The 19,130-nt window shown below is 48.7% G+C and overlaps 7 protein-coding genes across 7 annotated transcripts; 5 read left to right on the top strand and 2 right to left on the bottom strand.

The window, feature by feature from the left end:
• Nucleotides 1–1,849: 1,849 nt before the first annotated feature.
• MIND_01211400 (Protoheme IX farnesyltransferase) lies at nucleotides 1,850–2,985 on the top strand (the record flags this gene model as incomplete). The annotated part of the gene is made up of 2 exons (XM_037368620.1): nucleotides 1,850–2,917; nucleotides 2,971–2,985. 2 exons carry the CDS (start codon nucleotides 1,850–1,852, stop codon nucleotides 2,983–2,985), a joined length of 1,083 nt encoding a protein of 360 aa, XP_037214588.1.
• A 1,129-nt stretch (nucleotides 2,986–4,114) lies between these two features.
• Nucleotides 4,115–5,487, bottom strand: MIND_01211300 (Extracellular exo-polygalacturonase; the record flags this gene model as incomplete). Its single annotated transcript, XM_037368619.1, has 6 exons — nucleotides 4,115–4,286; nucleotides 4,344–4,594; nucleotides 4,643–4,737; nucleotides 4,787–5,071; nucleotides 5,118–5,285; nucleotides 5,340–5,487. The coding sequence occupies 6 exons, from the start codon at nucleotides 5,485–5,487 to the stop codon at nucleotides 4,115–4,117; spliced, it is 1,119 nt and encodes a 372-aa protein (XP_037214587.1).
• Nucleotides 5,488–9,057: 3,570 nt separating this feature from the next.
• Nucleotides 9,058–10,541, top strand: MIND_01211100 (D-amino-acid oxidase; the record flags this gene model as incomplete). The annotated part of the gene is made up of 9 exons (XM_037368618.1): nucleotides 9,058–9,109; nucleotides 9,159–9,260; nucleotides 9,303–9,323; nucleotides 9,374–9,480; nucleotides 9,519–9,635; nucleotides 9,678–9,927; nucleotides 9,980–10,324; nucleotides 10,374–10,413; nucleotides 10,460–10,541. 9 exons carry the CDS (start codon nucleotides 9,058–9,060, stop codon nucleotides 10,539–10,541), a joined length of 1,116 nt encoding a protein of 371 aa, XP_037214586.1.
• Nucleotides 10,542–11,675: 1,134 nt separating this feature from the next.
• MIND_01211000 (Fungal peroxidase) lies at nucleotides 11,676–13,679 on the top strand (the record flags this gene model as incomplete). The annotated part of the gene is made up of 11 exons (XM_037368617.1): nucleotides 11,676–11,787; nucleotides 11,833–11,929; nucleotides 11,982–12,436; nucleotides 12,486–12,500; nucleotides 12,555–12,961; nucleotides 13,008–13,125; nucleotides 13,174–13,230; nucleotides 13,278–13,344; nucleotides 13,392–13,429; nucleotides 13,477–13,554; nucleotides 13,603–13,679. The coding sequence occupies 11 exons, from the start codon at nucleotides 11,676–11,678 to the stop codon at nucleotides 13,677–13,679; spliced, it is 1,521 nt and encodes a 506-aa protein (XP_037214585.1).
• A 174-nt stretch (nucleotides 13,680–13,853) lies between these two features.
• Nucleotides 13,854–15,129, bottom strand: MIND_01210900 (uncharacterized protein; the record flags this gene model as incomplete). Its single annotated transcript, XM_037368616.1, has 8 exons — nucleotides 13,854–13,926; nucleotides 13,974–14,209; nucleotides 14,257–14,331; nucleotides 14,383–14,409; nucleotides 14,450–14,572; nucleotides 14,620–14,778; nucleotides 14,825–14,974; nucleotides 15,022–15,129. 8 exons carry the CDS (start codon nucleotides 15,127–15,129, stop codon nucleotides 13,854–13,856), a joined length of 951 nt encoding a protein of 316 aa, XP_037214584.1.
• Nucleotides 15,130–15,755: 626 nt separating this feature from the next.
• Nucleotides 15,756–16,890, top strand: MIND_01210800 (uncharacterized protein; the record flags this gene model as incomplete). Its single annotated transcript, XM_037368615.1, has 9 exons — nucleotides 15,756–15,815; nucleotides 15,862–16,031; nucleotides 16,076–16,116; nucleotides 16,169–16,308; nucleotides 16,359–16,398; nucleotides 16,449–16,480; nucleotides 16,526–16,567; nucleotides 16,613–16,716; nucleotides 16,761–16,890. The coding sequence occupies exons 1-9, from the start codon at nucleotides 15,789–15,791 to the stop codon at nucleotides 16,888–16,890; spliced, it is 726 nt and encodes a 241-aa protein (XP_037214583.1). The 5' UTR covers nucleotides 15,756–15,788.
• An 84-nt stretch (nucleotides 16,891–16,974) lies between these two features.
• On the top strand, nucleotides 16,975–18,798 carry MIND_01210700 (Serine hydroxymethyltransferase; the record flags this gene model as incomplete). The annotated part of the gene is made up of 8 exons (XM_037368614.1): nucleotides 16,975–17,079; nucleotides 17,136–17,243; nucleotides 17,296–17,496; nucleotides 17,550–17,557; nucleotides 17,604–17,694; nucleotides 17,745–18,060; nucleotides 18,110–18,412; nucleotides 18,464–18,798. The coding sequence occupies 8 exons, from the start codon at nucleotides 16,975–16,977 to the stop codon at nucleotides 18,796–18,798; spliced, it is 1,467 nt and encodes a 488-aa protein (XP_037214582.1).
• Between the last annotated feature and the right edge of the window lie 332 nt (nucleotides 18,799–19,130).

Genomic DNA, 19,130 nt, shown 5'->3' with positions numbered 1-19,130 from the left:
TGGGCGCCGAATTGATTAAAATACTACAGTATGGTGGTCAAGCTTCTAACTATTATTAAATCTGTAGGGTAGAGCACGGGTCAGGGTCAACCCGCAGGGTTTCAGGGTAGGGTCTGTCAGGGTCAGGGTCAGGGTACATCTATTTCTGAACCCGGCCAAACCCGGACCCTTTCAGGGTCAACCCGGAGGGTCCAATAAGCTGTTGTGATGGGACAATTCCCTATCTAAACATGATTTTTGTTAGTTTTTGGGAGACAAAAAAATCATATGTCACTCATGTCACTCATGTGACATGTGACATAGAAGTAAATCAGATTGAATATGCTCAAAATCTTGAGGAAAAGGTTACATATACTATATCTGAGTCAATATCATATAGCAAAATGTATATTATGTCAAAATTATTGTCCTAAATACATCTTCTGCTTCCATGTCTGCAACCCGTGGGTCAACCCGGACCCGGTTGGACCCGTACCCGGAAGGGTCAGGGTTAGTCAGGGTCAGGGTCAGGGTCAGCCTTCTGAGACCCGGACCCGTGCTCCACCCTATAAATCTGGTCAACAAGGGATACTTTTTGTCACTATGTAATATATAATGCTCAGGGCATTATTGTTGTACAGGTGTGTTATAATTATGTGACAGTTGTAGTAATACACTTTAGTATAGTATACTCTTCATAGAAATTTTACTGTTAATTGCTTATATTGTCCACACATCTGCTGAAATGTTATTATAGCCCTTCACATTACTTACTAAAATCTAAGATCTTATATAGATCACTGTACTGGTTAGATCAAGTGTCTGTGTAACATGTTATAATGACCAAAAAACTCCTTGTCAAAAATCACCTTAAACCAAAAGAAATTTTTTTAGGTTCAAAAATTCAAAAAGTCACAGACACTTGATTGAAATACTATAGTATTTGCAATATTGTAAGATTGGCACTGCCTCTTTAGTCACTGTCTCTCATTGTTATTCCAGAATATCTGTGTCTTCCTTGGTGTTTCTAAGCTAGACTACGCAGTTTCTACAATTACTTGATCCTCACAGAAATTTTATTTAAATTATTTCTGTTAAACGGAGGGTTCTATAATGTGGAATAATAGTATGCAAGTATTATTAAAATTTTCCATATTTCTTTAACCATTATTGAGGACAGAACACAAGCTAAATGCAGCTGTGACGCGTTGTGACATCATTACAAATTGATTAAATCAGATAATAGCCTCCATTTTGAGCTGGATCACCATCATATCAACTTAGGCGCAATCTGACTAGATAAATATATGAGCATGCACACTGCTACATACCCTTGCCACCTCAGCAGAACAGAGGGTTCTGTTCGAGTTTTTCAAATGACGACAGGTGACAAGATGTGACTTTATGTAATATGCATTACGTAGAGACTTTCACCGAGGTTTCATCGAAGGTTTGGGGTTTTTGGCCACGGTCGTTCGGGTTGGTTTGTACATGTTTGGCTGGGTCACCATCAATAGATCATGATCGTGCCAGGTTGTGACCCTGGGGGGACCTTACTAAAGCAAGGTGATGTATCAATTACATCGCCCTGGATGAAGGCGACTGCCAAGGATGTGACGAAGGAGAACAGATCTGGGAGAAAGGCAGGCTATAGCCGAAGAAGTGTACAGTAGCTCAATAAACCCACGCTCAGATTATTTGAATCAGTTACATGCGGGACCCGATCACAGTTGAACGGGTGAAGTAGTACTTTTGAGAGCTCCCGGGCATCGGTATGTATGTAGTACTAACCACGGCAGACCTCACATCCGAGTGGGAGGTCATTCAGATATCGGAAATAGGCACGTGATCGTGCCCACTTTTTTTTTTCATGCAACGAGTTTGGTTGGTCGGCCGTACATCCACTCCGTTCTTCCACCGGTCTTTTCTGCTCAATCGACCAGCGACACTCGTTCGCCATGCCCCCTCTCCTTCCATCCTCAAGGCGTACGCGGAGCTGTCCAAGTCACGACTGAGTCTTCTGGTTGTGCTGACGGCCATGTCGGGTGTAGCCCTATGCCCCCTTCATACCACCGTACCGACCCTTCTTGCAACAGCCGCTGGGACTGCTCTGTGTTCCGCGTCAGCCAATACCCTAAACCAGTTACAAGAAGTCCCGTTTGACGCACAAATGGCTCGAACCCGAAACCGCCCGCTTGTTCGTCGAGCCATTACTCCGCTTCATGCGACTGGCTTTGCCCTTGTGACAGGAATATCAGGACCATTGCTGCTGTGGACAATTGTCAATCCATTGACTGCAGTCCTTGGCGCTTCAAATATCGCACTCTATGCTGGACTGTATACGTGGATGAAGCGCAAGTCCATCTACAATACCTGGGTTGGAGCTGTCGTTGGCGCCCTTCCGCCTTTAATGGGCTGGACCGCATGTGGTGGTCATCTTCTCCCCTCATCACTCCATACATTCACACCCTTCGCCAACACACCTATCGACTTTGCCCTGATCGACAACGCTCTTGCCCCATTCGCCCTCTTCATGCTGCTTTTCAGTTGGCAACTCCCTCACTTCAACGGACTTGCCCACCTCGTCAGATCCTCTTATGCACAAGCGGGTTATAAAATGCTCGCCGTCCTCGACCCTCGAAAAAACGCTTTGGTTTCGTTGCGCCATGCTGTCCTCCTTGTTCCGATTTGCTCTCTGCTTTTTCCATTGTCGGGTCTGACGACATGGACATTTGCATTCACTTCGTTAGCTCCCAATGCTGTCTATGTCCAGGCCGCTTGGCGCTTTTGGCGCGGTGGAAGTGAGCGAGAGGCCCGTCTCGTCTTTCGGCACAGTTTGTGGTACCTTCCAGTCATCATGGCTTTGATGATGCTGCACAAGCAGGGTGTAGATTGGCTTCAGTGGCTTGGTTTTAAGAAGGTTCAGGAAACAGACCAGGTGTGTGCTCTTGATCACTCCGTATGTGCTACCCTCATTCGACCAAATCTAAGCACCATCTACTGTGAATCGTATTCGGCCAAGCTGAAGTGGAACATTGAACGGATATTTGTCATCCAACTCCACCTCTTCGAGCACTCCATATCGCTTACTTCCTAATGTCCTCGAATCGTGTATGGCCAATGCTGCCGTTGCGTGCCACACGAATGCCTTGTCCATCTGCCGGTCCCAAACCAACCGATGCTGCCCCCGAACGTGAAATACCACCTTCTTCAAATCCTTTATCAACATCTCCATTCGTGTCGCCTGTTGTTCACTCGTTTCTAACTCAAGAACCAGTTCTTTCAGCCCAGGGGTATTTTCAACCCAAGCAATCCACTTCTCTGGCAAGGCTACAATGGGCCCCTCATTGGTATTCCAGTTCAGCCAATCTGTATGGCGAATTGTGATCGTTAGACGAGGCACCACCAAACCTGCGGTCCAGTGTCCCACCCAATCTGATGGTTTACGCGTCGACAGCCAAATCAGCTGCGCAAACACCCAGACGTGCCGTACTGCAGCGCGCTGCTCGCTGTTCATCTTGTTGAAATAGAGCCTGACATCGAAGACATGGCGGTTTGGAGGCGAATGGTACATCCAAAATACGTGGGAGTTCTGTTGGACGGGTAGAAGATGTGCCTCTATATATATTGCGCGACATGTCGAGAGGAGACCCGGCCCAAGTAAATATTCAGCGCATTCAAAGCCTGGCCGGTAGTGGTATGAGTGTTTGCTGTATGGTTTGGTGAAGTCGGGGCCCATGCGAAGTGCATCGCTGAAAATGATGTCACGTATCTCCGCTGGAAGAACTGCAAAGAGTGGAGATTGGAGTTGAGGATTCGGCGGGTCGTTCTCAATTTTCTTCGATCGATGCTGTAGCCACGGGGCATTGTCGTTGCGTGGCTGCGACGTCGTTGTGCTTCGCATCCAGGCATCAGTAAAAAGGGAAATCTGGCCACTTATACCCCGTGCTACGGCAGTGCAATGCTGATTCGCTCTGACATCCAAGTCTTGATGGTCAACTCTGGACATTCAGGCTGTACGCCACACCGAATGGAAACAGCCGCGGCGGAAGAGAACGAAGAACTTATATCATTGAGATGGAGAGATGGAGAAACGCTACTATGTATTTCAGTCAGTTGGGCTCCAAGTCAAGCATCAACCGCTGGCTGGACCAGTGCAGGTCACACTAGGCGACCCGTCGATATTAGAACATAAAATCTGTGCAGTTCCGCTGGGCGGCTTCACATTGAATCCCGGGAGAGTAACATTGCAGGTCGCAGACGGCGAGCAATTGATGTTTGCGACGACAGGACTGTAGTGTGACGACCTAAGATCCATAAGCAGGTGAGAACTTTCAACCAAGAGCACGGCCACATCGACGCACGTCGTGCCCACAATGTTTTTGAAGACGACACCCGTTAGGCTATCCGTGTTTGCGAGACAGTTCGAAGTATTTGAAGCTGAATAGCAGCTCTGAATTTGGACAGCATAGTCGCAATTTTTCACGGTGATATCAGACCAGGTGATATTCGAGACTGTGGCCACTCCGTGAGACGAGCCTCCCTCATAAAGTTTAATGCCAACGGCCTTGGCGGAGTTGATCATGGTGGCAGGGCCGAGGAAAGCATTAGTGACCTACAAAATCGCAGTCAATCTCCAATATCACTAAGTGTAAGTAGCAACCTTGTCACTAGACCCAACCCCCTTACCCAAACTCCCAACGGATAAGCTGTGAGAGCCATTGCAGGTGATATTTTGGACAAGGGCGAAATCGGAGCCTTGCTACTGTGATTAGGGAAAGGTGAAAGGGACATGGATATGTTTTACCCGGCTTGAGGGCAACACAGTCGTCCTGGTTAACCACATTGGTGTTCTTGATCGTAACATGCGAACTCGAGCCAACGTCAAATCCGTCCGTATTTTTTGCTGTGACGGTTGCTGTAGAAGTCGCGTCAAGTTGCAGACCATCGTATATTATATTCGTTGACCCCCCGCTAACGGAATGGAAGACGTTTGGCGCATTGCGGAAATGTAGGTTGGAAATCGTGATCGAGGTCGATGATGTGATCGTGACCAGTGTTGGCCGCGCGAAAGAGCTGTCTTCAGCGAAGACTAGGAGAAGGTGAACATTGAATCTAAAAGTCTGATAGAGACGAACGGGTCCAGTAAGGCACACCGTTTCCATCGATCAACCCAGTGCCCGTTACAGAGTGCATATGAAGCCCGGTAACAGAAGCAATATCATACACCGTCTTCTTGCCGTTCCAGAAAGTCGTGTTGTCTGAAAGTTTCATGGTTCCTTCAATTTGGAAGTCACAGTTGACGCCTAGATCACATTGGAGATGGAGCACTTTTCACAAGAGAAAGTAGAAAGACGCACATCCGGTAAACGACAAAACACTGCGAATAGAATATGTGACGCCAATGGGGATCACGATTATACCACCGTTTCCGCAGGTCTTAATGGCCGCATCGATGGCAGGAACGTCGTCAACACCCGAGTTTTGAGCTGAAGAAGGAGTACACATCGCTCGTTTAGCCACAGAGATACTGTTTGCGACAGGTGGCCTCTCAAGACAAAGTGCAACCGGTTGACCAAGTAATAAATGAATCGCATAACGTGGGCTTGAGGAACTGTGGTCGGAGGTAAAAGCTAACTTGAAAGTAGGCATTCGCCGTGAGTATCCTTGGGAGTGCTGCAATAGGCTGCTGCGCCTGGTGACCATGTGAGCTAAATTTCACCGAGCAAAATATATGCTTTGAAGCCGACAGTGGTCCGACTCGGAGAAGGGGCTCGGCTGAGTTCAAGTCAACGAATTGAATATCCCGCAATGATTGACTTTCAGACTTTCGCTCACAGGCAGTCTGGAAGATTGGAAGAAAGACCCGCCAGACTGCCCGCAGGAGTAGACTGCAGTGGTATGGCCGAATTCGCTCAGTTCATGAGTTTGGGGCCAAACCTCTGGATTTCAACGGAGAGCGCATAGTTTTGTATATGCATGTTGGGACGGTCGAAGTGTTAATCCTAGTCACGTGTTCTGTCGTTCTGTCAAGGTCCGTTGTCACCTTCTCGTCATTTTAAGCCCTTGCCAACGTGAGCTGTTTCAGGTTCCTTCACTCGGGAGTACACCACTGCTGTATATTCTACAACCGTTGGTCGAGTCCCTTTCCTGGCCGGAAGGGAACGCCGGATATACTTACCTTCCGCTCAATTATCAACCAGAATTTTGCTCTTTCCGGACTATAGAACATGTAGACCGCGGTGAACCCATAACCGACTCTATCTTGGCCATCCTTCTCGTGCCTTGAGAACACACGATTCGTTTCGCAACAATCTTCGAAACTTGCGAACCACCTCTTGAGCAACTTGACAGTCGAATGGCGCAATATTCTACCTCATAAAATCAACCATCCGGCACTAGATGGCGGTAGCCCGCTGTAATGGCCGCAGATAGCAAATATTCTGTCAGTCCGACTTCCTCAGTCTTCAAGGCGGATGCCAATGCAACGACAAACGACACCGTAGTGCAACCAGTGACGGACGAGCTGGTTGATGGAGAACCTGTTCCGTTTCGTTGGTCTGCCTGGTTATTTGGCCGTAAAGATGAGTCCCCCAACCCCGATTCCATCGCCACTCGTCGCTCTGTATACGACGATCCCGATCTCGCTCAGCATTACTGGCCGAAGAAGGACTATGAAAACTTGCATCGATTCGACCCTACTGCACGATGGACTTATAAGGAAGAGCAGGTTTGTGTCATATCCCCCGGAGCTCTTCTACTCTAAATTGCCACAGGCACTTGTCCGCAAGATCGACTGGAAAGTTATGCTCTGGGCTGCGATTAGCTTTTCGGCGCTCAATCTTGACCGGAGCAATCTGAACCAAGCTAACTCGGACAATATCCTGGGGGACTTGCACTTGAGCACCAATGGTATTTCTGTGGCCTGCAAATGAACGTTAGTTGATCTATTCACAGACCTCAATTTGGGTAATACGTGCGCCTTTCATTCCATGTCGATGAAGAAGATGTCAACTTCCAGTCCAACAGCGTCTTCCGACTTGCCTTTCTTTCGGCCGAACTCCCATCTCAATTAGTCTCCAAACGAGTTCGAGTACTCTCCAGTTTTTTGCTAGAGCTGACCATCGTACAGGTTGGGCCTGATCGCTGGATCCCGACTCAAATAGTTTTGTGGTCCATTGTTACAATGGCGCAATACTGGCTTACTGGTCGCGCTTCATTCCTTATTTGCCGGGGGCTTCTGGGGTAAGTCGATCTCCCGGCATTGCTCAATACTCTAATATCACCGTGACAGCTTCCTTCAAGGCGGGTACGAAATCTGTAATCGTTGCATTGCATAAGCAAAACTTTGACAGATTCATCCCTGATCTGATATTGTATCTGTCCTGTAGCGTACCTCTGTCCTCCGTCTAACCACCAACTAATCTCTTGTCCAGACTTTTATACCAAGAACGAGCTTCCTTTTCGACTCGCCCTCTTCTGGATGTCTGCCAATTTCTGCAGTATCATAGCAAGCTTCCTCGCATACGGAATTCTTCATATGCGTGGTGTGCTCGGGCGAGCCGGTTGGCGGTAAGTCTTCATTTGACCCATCGACACGCAATTAAGTGTTTGTTTGATTAGATGGCTCTTCCTCTTCGAGTGCGTTATGACTATATGGTTACCCTTGTGTAAGGACTGAAACGATCCTCTAGAGGGCTCATAACGCTCATCATTGGAATCGCTACCTTCTTCAGAATGCCGCCGTAAACTTTCTGATTTTCTTCATCTACGTTGACTCAATCGATGCACCCAGCTCACCAACACAAACCAAGGCATGGTTTAGACCTCAGGGTTGGTTTACCGACCGGGAAGAAACGATTGCGGTTTCCAGGATCTTGAGAGATGATCCCACCAAAGTAAGAGCTGCTAGATTTCAATAAGAGCGGTGACCTCAACCCACATAGGGTGACATGCATAATCGTGAAGGTCTAACGTTGAAGCGGCTTTGGACCGCAGTGTGTGACTATGACCTCTGGCCCTTGTACCTTATTGGGCTGTGCTTTGGCATCCCTTCTTCACCACCTACGACATACCTAACTCTCAGTCTTCGACATCTTGGGTAAGAACGACAACCCGCGTATCTTCTTGAGGTTTTTACAGGTCCATTTTCAGATTCTCAACTTTCCAAACAAATTTGCTCACAATACCGTCTTCTGTCGCTGGCATGATCATGATGTTTGGCATCACCCTCGTCTCGGAGACGGTGAATGAGCGTTCTCTGGTTGCGATGGCGCAAGATATATGGACTCTCCCTTTCCTGGTCGCTCTGTACTGCCTTCCCGCTCGCCCGAACCAATGGGTCTATTATGTCGGTGTTACTGGTATAATTACCAGAATCGTCATACTGAACACCTTTGTAGGGCCTTGCCTCGGGGCTTTTATCTTATCCGTGCGTCACCTACCGACTGCGCTCCCTTGACCGATGTTGATGTTCCAATTAGGTATAGCCATCCGATCCAGGTATCAGCGCATATAGTGTCTCAAAAAAGTTGAACTGGAAACTGGTAACTAGGTTGGCTGGTGCTCTCGTAACTCTGGTGCTGTCGCAAGCAGGACTGTGAATGCCTCATTGTACAATATGTGTGTCTGACCAACTTATATTCGGTAATTTCTTAACAAAGTTCAGGTTTGTGCAGGCTTCTTCCATCATAGGTGCCCAAATATATCGTGCAGATGATGCCCCCCGATGTTCGTCCTTATTCACCAACTTGGAGCTAACGTCATTTTCTCTTTAGACCGACGCGGGAACCGTGTTCTCATTATAATAAACTGCTTCAATCTGATAGTGCTTTATCCGGCCACTAAAATGTACTACATCTGGCGTAATCGACAGAGGGAGAAGGTGTGGGGAAGTATGACAATTGAGGTGAGTCTCCGTAGATGTCGTAGACGGTACTAATGCATAAAACAGGAACAGCAAACCTACTTGGAGACCACCACAGACGTTGGCAACAGGCGTCTTGATTTCAGATTTGCGCATTAGTATTTGTTGTGTTTGTGATCATTTTGTGCACGTGCTCGCGTTCTGGATTCCTCATGACTTCCACTGGCATGTTGCAAGTTCCCGAAGTTTTCGTGATTGGAGCTGGTAAGGCGTTTCTATCTCGTACCAGATGCGGTCTGGTGAGCTCCCGTAGGCGTGATTGGTCTCTCTGCTGCCATTCGTGCGCTTGAAGCTGGCTATAAGGTCACTATCTTCGCGGAAGTGTTTCCTGCGATAGATGCTCGAAGCGTCAAGTGTGCGTCCTTTTGGGCCGGAGCAAACCACATTAGTTTCGCAGCCCCAGGATCTCTCATGGCGGGTAATTACGGTTGAATTTTTCGGGTCCACGTTGTTTCAATCCTCTTGTAGAATTAGAGCGAGAGACACTCGACGTGTTTCTGGACCTTGTAGAGCAAGATCCGAATGTCCCTGTAATGGTTCGACCGCATTTCAGGTTCATCGAGACTGCAAGTATGGTTGGTTGTTATGAACACCACTGATCGACATATCATAGCGAACCGACGCTGCTATCGAGCGAAGAATCCACCTCGCCAACTTTTACCCAGACTATCGTATTCTCGAGGAGAATGAAATCCCTAAAGGAATGTCTGGAGGAGAAACCAACGCAACAGTATTAGCAGTTGTCAGTTTAACTAGAGCTCACAGGACCTAGGTCTGTGTCGATGTGCCGAAATATCTTCCTTATTTGATGGAACTCTTCTTCGCGTTGGGAGGTTATGCTTTCAGGACCAAATCGCCTCTTTCATCGCTTTCAAGTCTCCTCACCGGAAAGCATCCGGAACTGGAGCAGATTCGCGAAGACGGATCTTCTACGAGCCAATTCACGACCACACCGACTCTGACGCCTGGGGCCTTGGTAAATTGCACTGGGCTCGGCGCAAGGCACCTTGAAGACGTTCTGGGTTAGCATATCTCATTGCATTTCAAGCTCTTTTCAATTTGGACTGGCCGCAGACACACAGGTGCATCCTATTCGAGGAGAAACACTGATCATACGTGCACCATGGGTCAACCCAAGCATCACCTTCCACTTCAACAACTCGGAGATATCATACATTATTCCAAGACAAAGCGGGGACGTCGTGGTTGGGGGAACGTTCCAGGTCGGTGATATGCACCCGGTAAATAGACCAGATACAGTCAGAGCCATTAAGGAAAGGATTGTACAAGCATATCCAGAAATTTTGCACCCGGAGAAGCGGCAGCACGGGGGCATCAACGACTTGGAGGTGATTGCAGAGTGCGTGGGCTTCAGACCAGCAAGAACAGGGAGCGTTAGGTTGGAAACCGATGAAATTGGTGCGCGTTGAGAACAGCACTCTAGCACGGAGTATGTAACCGAGTACAGATGTCGATGGTCGGCGAGTACCCGTCATCCACAACTACGGGTTCGTCCACTCCAATCAAAAAAAAATTGGTCTCACTCCTTCCTAGCCATGGCGGAGGCGGATATCAATCGTCGTGGGGGTCGGCCCGGCATGCCGTAGAGTTGCTTAAACAAGTTTCTCCTTTGTAGAAGTTGGTGTCTGCGCTATCAGATGGATATTAGACAACTCGGATGAGTCATCATTTGATTCATTGCCTACTTGCCCAGTCAATTCATGTCGCCAGCTCAGTAATCAATTCTCAGTGTTGCTCCTCGCCTGTTCTACTTCGAACCAATAATCGCAAATATACCACCATATATCATTTAGCGCCCACAGGACCAGCAGCGACCGTCACGTCACGGACATCTTGCGGCCGTTGCTCAACGCTCCCTTGGGTTCTCACCAATTGTGCAATCGCTCGTGGCCTGTTTAAGTACGCAAGATTCCCTACTTTCTTATCCTCAAACTCGTCTTGCGCTAGTTTTCCAGATTTCTCCCAAGAGCAATAATAATTGTCGCACTGGGCTGTCCATTGAAAATGGGATTGGGACGGACCAATCAAAAAATCGAACAACCTTTCAGTTTACAACTGCTTGTCACCCTTGACTCTGGCAATACTCGTCCACTCCTTGTCCGCAGCCTTACCTCAGTATTAATATTGTGGCGGGGCGGTCCATGTCTGCGGTACGGATCGCTATAGAGCATTCGTACAAACTCGTCGGGCAGTGGCGGCCGCCAATGTTTCACCGGTTGAAACACCATGACTCGTTGATCATAGTTTCCAACTGGTCTATTGAGGATACTTGTTGACTTTTTACAGAATCGCATTCATCGTTTCTACTCCTTTCTAGGGTACCAAGGTCCAATTCTACTCCTTCGCAGATCTCGGTCAAAATCATTTGCAGCTCTGGCAATCAAAGACTCCATTCAGATTCCTTGGCAACTCGGGCTGCATTAGATATCGGCGTCTCGCCGAGTGTCTTTACTCTTGAAGGCTCAAATTTTCAATGCAGACCCGGGTCTGCTGCCAACAGTACATTCAGATTGCCGCCCGTTCACTTCTTACCTATGCCTTCATTCCACATTAAACGACAAGATTGTTGACTTTGGATTACTCCGGCGTTTTCGCAGTATTGGTACCTGTTTGACTCTGCGGATATCGACGGTCCCTTCCCGTCGTTGGGTTGCTCCGAGTGGCAGACAGGCACAGCAAGAGGTGGCTAGCTCTATAAAAGAGGAAGAAATTGTCCTTCCAACCCATCTCATCCACACTTTTACTTCCGATGAAGACCTATTCTTTCACTTCACCTCTCTTTAGTTTGGCTCTTTGGTCCGCCCAATTTGTTTCTGCCGAACCACTTTCTGTGCAGCGCCGTGATGCTTCTATCCTTATTGGTCAATCTCCCCGACCACGTCCTACGTTCCCTGACTCTTGTTTAGATCCTGCTGCCCAACCGTCTCTTCCTTCCATTGGTGCCGCCACTGCTGCTGCCAGCACCGTTGGCCTCAATCTCACCAATATTCAAGGCGATGTCTTGTCTGTTTCCTTTGAATGATTTTTTGGAGTTCCATGTCTGATTTCAAAGCAGGATCGGAATGAAGAAGAACAAAGAACTTTTCTTCTTTTTCGGCATCACTGATGGAGCCAAGTTCAAGTCCTCTCTGAAGTCGGTTATTCTTCCCCGTGTCACAACTACTACGCAACTCCTCGATGTCTCCAAACAGCCTAACACAGCTCTCAACATCGCGTTTTCGCAGACTGGGCTCAAAGCTCTGAATATCACCGATAATCTCGGTGATTCAGCATTCAGTCAAGGCCAGTTTGCCAACGCCGCGAACCTAGGAGATCCAGGTACCACAAACTGGGTCAAGCAGTTCATTGGGACGTCAATTCATGGTGTACTACTCCTTGCGAGCGACACGCTTGACAAGTGCGAGTCTGAATTGACTGCCATCAAGAACCAACTGGCGAAATGCAATTGTGTGAAGGAATTGTATCGCTTGGAAGGTGCTGCTCGTCCTGGATCTGAACAAGGCCATGAGCGTGAGCTCCTCGTTTTCTTTTGCATCTTCTACTGATGACTCTTCACCAGACTTTGGGTTTCTTGGTCAGAAATATTTCTGTCTTTTTTACATAGAGATCACTGATTTACTCTACATAGATGGTATCTCCAACCCTGCTGTTGAAGGTTTCCAAACTCCGCTCCCCGGTCAAGCTGTCGTCCCGCCCGGGGAAATTCTGGTCGGTGAATCCGGCGACTCACTCCAAGCCAGTCGTCCTAGTTGGGCTAAAGACGGGTCCTTCCTCGCGTTTCGCCAGCTCAAGCAGCTCGTCCCCGAGTTCAACAAATTCTTGGCGGACAACCCAATTCGCACAGGCAAGTTGACGCGACAGCAAGGCTCTGACTTGATGGGTGCCCGCATGGTCGGACGCTGGAAGAGCGGCGCGCCGGTGTTCCTCTCTCCGCTCGTGGACGACCCAAACCTTGGTGCAGACCCTCATAGGAACAACAATTTCACTTACGCCAAACCGGGTCAAACGTTCTCTGATCCAGCGGATCAGACCAAGGTTTGTTTCTTCATCGCACACGGGTAGTTTCAAACGAGTTATTCAGTGTGCCTTCGCTGCACATATCAGGAAAACGAGGCCAAGAGCGGATTTGGGTTTGCCTGAAAATCAGCAGTCAAGCAACCATCACATCGTTCGTGGGGGGATTCCTTATGGTCCGGAAGGTACCATTGTTGCCGGCTCCTAACCCGTCGGTCTAATACATTCCAAAGTGAGCGCTGCGGAGGCAAAGGCGAACAAGACGCAGACAGAGCGCGGGCTTGCATTTGGTTTGTCAACTGCCACACGATTTCCAACTATGCTCATAGTTGAGCAGTCGCCTATCAGTCCAATATCCTCGCAGGCTTCCAGTTCCTCCAACGTTTCTGGGCTGATAATATTGAGTGGGTTCCACACAAGCACGTGTCCAGAACGCTCTGACCATGCCCAGCTTTGTTCAAGGAAATGTAGGATTTGACCCCATCATCGGTGAGTACTCCCTCCAATTCCCAAGATTTTGAGACTTATTGCCCTAGGTGCGAACGCTGGTTCCCCTCGAATTGTTAATGGCTTGGATCCCACGAATGCTACTCGTAGCGTTACAATTGAGACTGGTGATTAACTTCCTTGTCTCACCCCCCCGCAATGCTAATAGGACCCAGACTTTATAGTCTCCCGCGGAGGGGAGTACTTCTTCTCGCCATCGCTCACCGCACTCGCTACCAAGTTTGCAGCATAGTTTCGGACGCTCAATCTTTAATTGCTACCTATTCGTGTACATACCTATCCTAGTTATATTCAGTAATCTCAACAAACAACACAGCAAAGCAATACGCAAACACAGTCAACAGCATAAAGCGAACACAGGTAGCTCAGAGCAAACTTGAACTTTTTTCCCTTCTTCCAACAAAACCTATCTCACACTGGCAGTGGCAACAACGAGCAAGTTCAGGCAGTGGGGGCATTCGAACTGAGCAGGGGCACGTCTGGTGCAAGGAATCAGTTGATTCAAGATAATGTTTGGCATATGTACCGTCCAGCAGTGACATCACAGCCGCCAGAGAGACGACTCCAGCCCGTGGAACTCTGCGAGGAAGAAGAGCTGGGAGCTTCTGTGCTATGGGAGTGTAGCCGAGCCGCGTTGGCGACTGACTCCACGCTCCAGGTAGACGGAAGACGATGGATAGTCCCGTTGGCTGCGCATTCAACTTGAGATGGGGCACGCGCAGGCATGCTTACAGCAGGATCGCGATGAGCTCTGGGTGTTGCCTGCATGATGTTCAGCGAAAGAACCAAGGAAGACAGAAAGAAGATACCTGAGAGAAGCGTGGATCAACCCCGTGCTTGCCTAATGCAGCAGGAGTTCCCGATGAATCTGGATGCTGGGTGGACTGTAGTACTCCACATGAGTTCGTATGGGAGTTAACAATGCTGATACAAACCGTCCACTCCATGGTAGAATTGTGATTCTGTAACATTTGAGCCGAATCCGTCGTACGTTGGGCTTACCTTTGTAGAAGACCACATCTTATTTGTATCGGCACTAGGATGTGGCAAGGCAGTCTGTGGGTCTGTAGATCTGGACGTCCAGCCAACCCTGCGAAGGACATCTCCGTGCTCCTTTATCATATGCTACAAGCAAACGTTGAGAAAAACATCAAAGAGGATGCTGGGAAAACCTCATTGAAGGCCGCAATATTGGCGAAACCAATCCCGCATAGCTTAGCACACTTGGGATGAACGATGGACTCTTTCCAATGGGCTTGCTGGTGCTCGTCGGAGAACAACTGCATCGAGCATGGCTCGCAGTAATGTTCTGGGTGCAGTTCTTTGCAATGCTACCTTCGAAGTTAGTACTTGCCGGGCCGAGTATTAATGACGCACCGACGAGTAATCGGACTGGGTCTTGAAACCTTCCGTGCAGATGGGGCACACAGGATGCAAGGGGGAATGGAGGAAATGGCCGCTCAGATCTTCTTCGTAGACCTCCAAGCCACAGTCACACTTCTCTTTTCGATGTGCTATAGCAAAGTGCTGTGTAAAGCATCACATAATTGAATGCTGAATATCGAAGTGCTCACCACTTCGACAGCTGACTTGTCCGGGAACCCTTTATTGCAGCGTGGGCAGTTGGGATGACTAGGCTTCCCGCGATAGTGGTCGTCAAGAGAAGCTTGTGTTGCAAACATTTGACGTGGTTTGCATGTTGAACAACTAAAGTGAAAATTCAAGATGTGCTTCAGGTTGGTCAGTCAGATGGAAATTTGCGCTGAAAGGTAGTGAACGAACTGTTTCGAGGTCGTCACGCTTGATGGATGCTGAGTCAGTTGGGCACGCTGGGCACTTTGTGTAGTGGCCGCGTGTTGGATGCTGAGGGTTATCAACATTGAGATATGGGTGAGGTGGAAATGTACTTTGGCAGCCATGGCCATGGTGGGGGAAAGGCGCTGCCAAGCTCCACTGAACTTTGTAGTTTTATTCACAGTTGTATCGGCGGAGCAAGGAGTCTGTTAAATGCCTCCGGGACCAATAATTATCCATCCTGCCACTCGTGGCTATTCAATCAGTAAATATTTAGGCTTTGAGCGCGTGTGGGACAATCAAGCTGCGCAATATGGTTCCGGTCAGCTCTTTTCGACGCGTCTAACGGCATCACGTGATCGCAATTTACTTCCCCCAATCTGGGCTGAAACACCCAGAATCTTGGTATTCTTTGTACAATCTTCCGCTTCGTTGTCTTTATTGCTAATACATACTGCGATCAGGAGTTCCACTTTTCAAGAAGAATGTGCGTGACTTCAGCGAGTCCGAGTCACATTCTTCTAATTATACACTCGGCCCTCTCGCCATGGAAAACTGCACAGTTCTGCGTGAAGTATGTGTCAGAGTTGCAGAAACACGTGGCTGAAATTTAATGGCAGATAACACAAAGCATATGGACGTTCTCCCGCCCATTTTCTCGTTTTGGAATTCTACCTATCGGCGGGCGCTCGACTGCGATCAAGTTACGCAACGGCGGGGTTTGGGTTCTAGCTTCTACCACTTTGGATGCGGATACCAAAGCGAAAATCGATGAACTGGGGCCAGTCCAGTGTGTTTCGCGTCTCCATAAGAAGTCAACTTGACTATTGCGAGGTATATCGTCGGCGCAGATGCCGTTCATCATCTGTTTTTGGGTGCGTTACTGATAAAATCGCTCAATCTCTCCTCCAACTTTTCTTGGACTAGGCGAATTCAAACGTGCATATCCGTCTGCGAAACTTATTGCGCCAGCAGCCGTCCTAGAGCGCACTAACGATAAGTCGTTGCAATTCGACGGTGTCTGGGGACGGGATCCGCCAGAGACTATATATGGCTTCGAAGATGATGTGAGTACTTGGGCTTATTAATAACGTAGCAACCTAAGTACTTTGTCTAGATCAAGGCTTGCTACTTTAGCGGGTTTAAGAACAAGGACGGTGAGCCAAACTTGTATTCTTTCGATTTGGTCTTACATCGGCGCTGATAGTCGCTTTTTTCCATCTCGCGTCGAAGACTATGGTGTGTCGGTGTTATGGCTTTCTTACACACTAAAAAATAGGTAAGATCGAGGCAGATCTGTTGTTTAACCTTCCTTGCACCGAGCAGGCGAGTTTTGCATGATATTTCTACTCGATCTTGAAACGTTTGCAGTACTCCAAGACCAAATCATCCGGCTCTTTGCCGCTCTTGGGCAGTTTCGGGCCCTACTCCTGGTTGACACAGAAGTTTGCCTCCGCAATGGGCGAGGATAAGGCGTAAGAGGTCATTGGCACGGAGATTCTCACTGCACAATTCGTAGTGCTATGAAGCGCGACGTCAGGACCGTGGCAGGCTGGGACTTCGCTCGCATTATTCCATGCCATGGCGATGTTATTGAGACTGGGGGTAAGGAGGCGTGGTTGGAAGCGTACAAGGTGTATTTGGACTGAGGGTGTTCGGATGATCTCGGTTTGAGCTGTCACGGATTTTCCCGAATCGCATCACCTCTGCTGTTTGATGGCCGTCTTTTTTCAATGAGGATGTTTCGTCTCTTGACTCGACCCCTTCGTGTTCCCACTTTGTCGCCTGTTGTTCGTCTTCGACCTCGCACGATGGCTACTGCCAATACGCCAGATTTTGTTCGTCGTCTTTTCTAACCATGTTTTCCGCGCTGTTGACGTCTATGGATGGATAGAACAAGCCTCTGTACGCGCCTCTGGCGGAGATTGACCCTGAAGTGAAGAACATCATTGACAAGGAGACATGGCGGCAGTTCACTGGTCTCGAGCTCATCGCGTCCGAGGTTTGCGAACTTAACCAGATCGATGCAGCCTCGTGCTAAGTAAGGCAACTAGAACCTGACGAGTGTGTCGACGATGGAGGCGAATGGCTCAATTCTCACCAACAAGTACTCTGAAGGCCTTCCAGCGGCGCGTTATTACGGTGGGAACGAGTATATCGATGAGCTGGAGGTTCTCTGTCGCAAGCGGGCACTGAAAGCCTTCAACCTTGACCCGGCCAAGTGGGGTGTTAATGTACAGCCTTATTCAGGAAGCGTACGCCACCCTCACTGCTAATTACAACTCCTCCACTGACTCTGTTCTTGTAGACCGCAAAGTATTCCCCTTGCATTTCATGTTCATCGCACTGAACTGGTCAATAGTTTCGCAGCTCTCACTGCTCTTATACAACCCCAAGACAGACTTATGGGGCTTGGTCTTCCCGATGGTGGTCATCTCACCCACGGCTACTATGTCTGTCGATTTCATCCACTCACTTGGTGTACTGATTCAGGAGGTTGTAGACTGCCAAAAAGAAGATGACGGCATCGTCGATTTATTTCCAACCGGTTCCGTACGGCATTACGCCCGACACCAACCTCATCGACTATGAAGGTCTTGCTGCCCAAGCCAAGATATTCAGGCCTAAGCTCATTATTTGCGGCGCCTCTGCATATCCACGAGACTGGGACTATGCTTCGCTCAAAAAGACGTCTGAAGCTGTTGGATCTTTCCTTATGGCAGATATTGCGCACACGAGTGGCCTTGTCGCGGCTGGTACACTCAACAACCCCTTCGATTACTGCGACGTGGTCACGACCACTACACATAAAACTCTTCGTGGCCCCCGCGCTGGTCTCATTTTTTTTCCGTATCGACCACCCCGAAGCCAAGGATCTGGAAAAGCGTGTTAACGATGCCGTCTTCCCGGCATGCCAGGGCGGGCCTCATAATAATACCATCGCAGCCATTGCAACCGCCTTGTTACAAGTGTCGCAGCCGAGCTTCAAAGCGTACGCAAAACAGGTCATCGAGAACGCTCGAACCTTGGCGAGCGAGCTTGTTGGACACGGCTACAAACTGCAAACTGGTGGAACAGATAATCATCTCGTTCTTTGGGATCTCAGACCACTGGGTTTGACAGGGAGCAAGGTTGAAAAGGTTTGCGATCTGATGGGCATTACGATCAACAGTATGCATTTTGGTCTGTATCCGTCTAACTCTTCGCTGATGCCAGCTTTAGAGAATGCAGTTTCTGGTGACGCCTCAGCCCAGGTACCTGGTGGTATCCGCCTAGGCACATCGGCCATCACCTCTCGTAACATGCTCGAATCTGACGTAAAGATTGTGGCCGATTTCCTCCATCGCGCTGTTCAACTTTCTCTATTGCTCCAGAAGGAGGCTGGCACAAAGATGCTCAAGGACTTTGTTCGTGTCGCAACCGTGCAAACTGAGGGAAAAGAGGGCTATGTTAAGGTGAAGGAACTGCGGGAAGAGGTCCAGAACTTCGCGATGAAGTGGCCGTTGCCTGGTGTCGATGTGTCGACATTGACGAAGCCTGAAGGGATTGTCGAGTGAACTGGGCACAAGGGAAAAGAAGATTCAACATTCTCGGCCATCGGTTGGTTAAATACATAACGGACATTCAACATCGTCCTGGCCGTAGCTGTACTTGTAGGTGAGGGTTCAAATCGGAATCACTCCATTGCGCCTCTTTGAACTTTTTTTTTCAATTTCGCTTTATTTGGCCTTCGTCCTGAGCGAGCCATCGTTGTACACAAGAAGTATGTACCTGTTCTCGTTATTGTGCCTCCAACGCCACCTTTGGTCTGTCGGGCGGGCACCGTTTGACAAGTTGACAGAGCTCTGCACGTGCCCGAACGGACTTGAAGTCCTTGAACGACGTTAAC

The sequence above is a fragment of the Mycena indigotica genome (assembly GCF_014461135.1).
Source record: "Mycena indigotica strain 171206Taipei chromosome Unknown Mind.scaff0012, whole genome shotgun sequence".
Classification (NCBI taxonomy): domain Eukaryota; kingdom Fungi; phylum Basidiomycota; class Agaricomycetes; order Agaricales; family Mycenaceae; genus Mycena; species Mycena indigotica.
Note: the sequence above shows the minus strand (reverse complement) of the source record. Positions and strands in the feature narration are given on the sequence as shown.